The sequence below is a fragment of the Nannospalax galili genome, unplaced genomic scaffold (genome assembly GCF_000622305.1).
Source record: "Nannospalax galili isolate Female #2095 unplaced genomic scaffold, S.galili_v1.0 scaffold359, whole genome shotgun sequence".
NCBI lineage: Eukaryota > Metazoa > Chordata > Mammalia > Rodentia > Spalacidae > Nannospalax > Nannospalax galili.
The window spans coordinates 2,085,150-2,088,945 of record NW_008347042.1 but is presented as its reverse complement, the minus strand read 5'-3'; the positions used below and the strand labels follow the sequence as shown (position 1 = coordinate 2,088,945).

At 38.9% G+C, this 3,796-nt stretch overlaps 1 protein-coding gene across 1 annotated transcript in view; it reads left to right on the top strand.

Moving 5' to 3' along the window:
• The window catches only part of Ucp1 (uncoupling protein 1), a 6,537-nt gene extending 3,108 nt beyond the window's left edge, over positions 1-3,429 (top strand). Inside the window, exons 3-6 of the mRNA XM_008843434.1 lie at positions 1,251-1,451; positions 1,555-1,656; positions 2,521-2,701; positions 3,243-3,429. Coding sequence (XP_008841656.1) covers positions 1,251-1,451; positions 1,555-1,656; positions 2,521-2,701; positions 3,243-3,357 — 599 coding nt within the window. The 3' untranslated portion in view covers positions 3,358-3,429. The remainder of the gene's footprint in view (positions 1-1,250; positions 1,452-1,554; positions 1,657-2,520; positions 2,702-3,242) is intronic.
• The last annotated feature ends 367 nt before the right edge of the window (positions 3,430-3,796 follow it).

Below are 3,796 nucleotides of genomic sequence, written 5' to 3'. Positions count from 1 at the left end.
AGAGAGAGAGAGAGAGAGAGAGAGAGAGAGAGAGAGAGAGAAACACACACATACAAATAATTTTTTAATCTTAAAAATTATCCATTATGTGTTCAGTTCCTTTCTGAGAATGAGTTTGAGTACACCCATAATCGAGGTTTAAAAAGAAGCTGCTGCCAGCTTCGTGTATTTCCTGTGTTTGACTGCTTTATCAATATGAACTCATCCAACTCTATGAAGCTGATATTCTTATCCCCACTTTACACACTAGCAGAAAGTATAGAAAGACCAAGAAAGTCCTCAATGGATAGACATTCTTGAACCCTAACTTTATACTTCATTACAGGAATGAATGAAGATTTCTGGACTCTTTGCAGTTTTATTAAATAGTATCTATCTTCAGTAACACAGGCTATGGTTTTTCAAAATTTCACGATAAAAGCTTCCTTTTTCTTCTTTTGATCCCTTTTGTATGTTGTAGCCTAATGTCACTTGATGTCTCATATTAAGACATTTTGCCCACTGGGTTTTCTCTAGGACCACTAAATTTGATAATATCATTATTGACGATAGGATAAGACCCAGCATTACTGCTTACTGGGAGCCTCCCCACAATTGGGAAATACTGAAAAAGACAGCTAAATGTAGGAAATGGCAAAGTTGAGTTTCAGAAAGTACCATGCCACTGTTTAAATATATATAATAGTTTTCTTTTCCTTCAAAGTCTTCATTAAAAACAAATTCAGAGCACTAAAGTTTTCTAGCACTACTATAACTTGGTATCTTTTAAACACAATCAGTATATGACTAAGCATTAGAGGAGTAGAAAAGAAATAAGAATATATAAATACTAAGGCTGAGGAGATGGCTCAGTCAGAAAGTGCTTGACTTGCAAGCACAAGGACCTGGGTTCAATCTCCAGAACACCCACCCCCATGCAGGTGTGGTGGCACAAACCTACAATCATAGGACTGGGTAAATGGAGATAGGCAGATCCCTGGGACCTGGTGGCCAGCTAGGCTAGCCTTCTAGTTAAATTCCAGGTTAGTGAGAGATCCTGTCTCAATAAAACAAGGAGATGGCTTCCTAAAGCTGGTAGGCAGAAGTTGTTCTCTGGTCTCTGCACACAGCTGCACACACACACACACACACACACACACACACACACACACACCTGCAAACACACCCCACTAAAAATTAGAAAGATATATAGGTTAATTTGGGGAGTCCTGATTTTTTTGTCTAACAAAACTTTTCTTCTTCCTGGATAGCACCACCAACTTTGGGAAACAAGATCTCAGCTGGCTTAATGACTGGAGGGGTGGCAGTATTCATCGGGCAACCCACAGAGGTCGTGAAAGTCAGACTCCAAGCACAGAGCCACCTACATGGGATCAAGCCCCGCTACACTGGGACCTACAATGCTTACAGAATTATAGCAACAACAGAAAGCTTCTTCACCCTCTGGAAAGGTAACTAACTTCTGGGCAGAGTTTTTAATAATTAAAACATATATATCCCATGAGCACCTTATCATAAACTAGTCATTAAACATCGTCTTTTATTTTTCTACAGGGACTACCCCTAATCTAATGAGAAATATCATCATCAATTGTACAGAGCTAGTAACATATGACCTCATAAAGGGAGCCCTTGTGAACAACCAAATACTAGCAGGTAACATCCTATTTCAACTAGAAATCATGTCTGCACTTTCACAAACTCCTCCTGGAGCTTCTGCAGACACAGTATACTGGATCCCTTAATCTTTTAAAAAATTAAACCCCACTAGGGGTCCTCTTCCTCCCTGTTAGGATCTTCCTCTTCCTCCCCCTTCGTCTCCTCCTCCTCCTCCTCCTCCTCCTCCCCCTTCTTTGACACGGTCTCACTACGCATCCCTGGATGACCTGGAACTCACAGAGCTCCACCTGCCTCTGACTTCTGAGAGCTAGCATTAAAGGCATTTGCCACCATGCCCAGCAAATGTAATCTTTTGAAAAGCAGAAGAGATCTAGAGTTTAAAAGTAGCATTGCAACACATTTTTTGTGTTTTGCTACATAGAAATGCATTGGGACCTTTAGTACTAAGACACAACTATCTGCTACAATCTTAGTGTCCTTACAGCAGAACTCAGCAGGTATCCAAGAGATACTCACATACAGAGCTCATCATTCACTTTATTCAAATAATATTCTAGAATTTTAGACATACCCAAATCCTCCTTTGACAACTTTTTAAATTCAATTAAATAATTTTAGGTTCTATGTATCAGGCATTATGCCAGGTCCCAAGGGCACAGAGAAATCAGAGAGTAGTATTGTAAAATAATAAATCTGCAAGTGGATTGGCAAGCCATTAAGTTATGTACTACTGGCCACATTTTTCTAGCACAAGTATGTCCTTGCTTATTATATTTATCTCTCTCTATAATATATACACATTAACCTCTGGTTACCAACAGGTTTACAAGTATCTGACTGATGGTAAAACTACAAGTGCCCCAAAGTCTGGTGTTGACCTATTTCCCTGATCACTTTCAGATGATGTCCCATGCCATTTACTGTCAGCTCTCATTGCTGGGTTTTGCACAACACTCCTGGCCTCTCCAGTGGATGTGGTAAAAACAAGATTCATCAATTCTGTACCAGGACAGTACACAAGTGTGCCCAGCTGTGCAATGACAATGTTCACTAAGGAAGGACCTAAGGCTTTTTTCAAAGGGTAGGATATGACCTTCTGTGGCTATAAAATTGTGTTTAGGGTGCCTATGTGTTTTGAGATACAGTTTCAGTTAAACATTTGGCATTTAGCTTACCAACCTTGAACTTTACCATACACAATGAACTTACCAGCCCTGAACCTGACCATACACAATGAGCTTAAAATATATCTTTGCCTTGCCTTGAATGTCTCCAATCCAATTCCACAAAACTATAAAATAAAAAGCTAATTAGTTATTCTTGGCAGCGATGGGAGGAAAATACAGGGCCTTGAACATTCTAGGCAAGCACCCGTATCACTGAGCTATGCCCTCATCCCAATTTTCAAATTTTCTATTAAAGCAGAGTCATTGCTACTGATCACTGGGGTTTTGTTGTTTTGAGGCAGCACAGGACACTTAGAGAAAACATGATTGCCAATAGAGGGAAGATTTTATTTTCCTTTAGAAGAGTGCAATGTGAGGAGCATAAGTTCCCATTTCATCAAAACCTAAAGACTTAGCTTCAAACAGCTAACAGAATGTATCATGTACTTTTTCTAGGTTTGTGCCTTCTTTCCTGCGACTTGGGTCCTGGAACGTCATCATGTTTGTGTGCTTTGAACAGCTGAAAAAAGAATTGATGAAGTCAAGGCAGACTGTGGACTGCACCACATAATCAGCCTCAGGGAATTGGTGTGGCATACCAGCGGGATCCTCTGCTGGGAGACGATTAATAAAACCAACCAAACCAACTAAACAACTCTGTTCATTTTATTTACCTTAAAAAGATGAATTCTGGTAGCAAGTTTGAACTTTACTGTTCTTAAAAAAGATTAGATGAATACTCAGGCTTAATTTTCCTTCTCTCTGACTTAAGAAGGGAAAGAATAACATTCAGTACATATAGTGGCAAAATAATGCTCATATCTTTTACTGATCATTTGAGGGATGGGATTGTATGACTGAGTATGAAGAACTTCAATTATAACTCAAACTAATGGGAAAAGAAGCTTAAGGCAAAGGCATTTTATATTTATAAATACTGAAAATGAAGTTATCAAAGAAAATATTACTGTTTCTTTTTATTTATTAACCACAGTTACAGGTACTATATT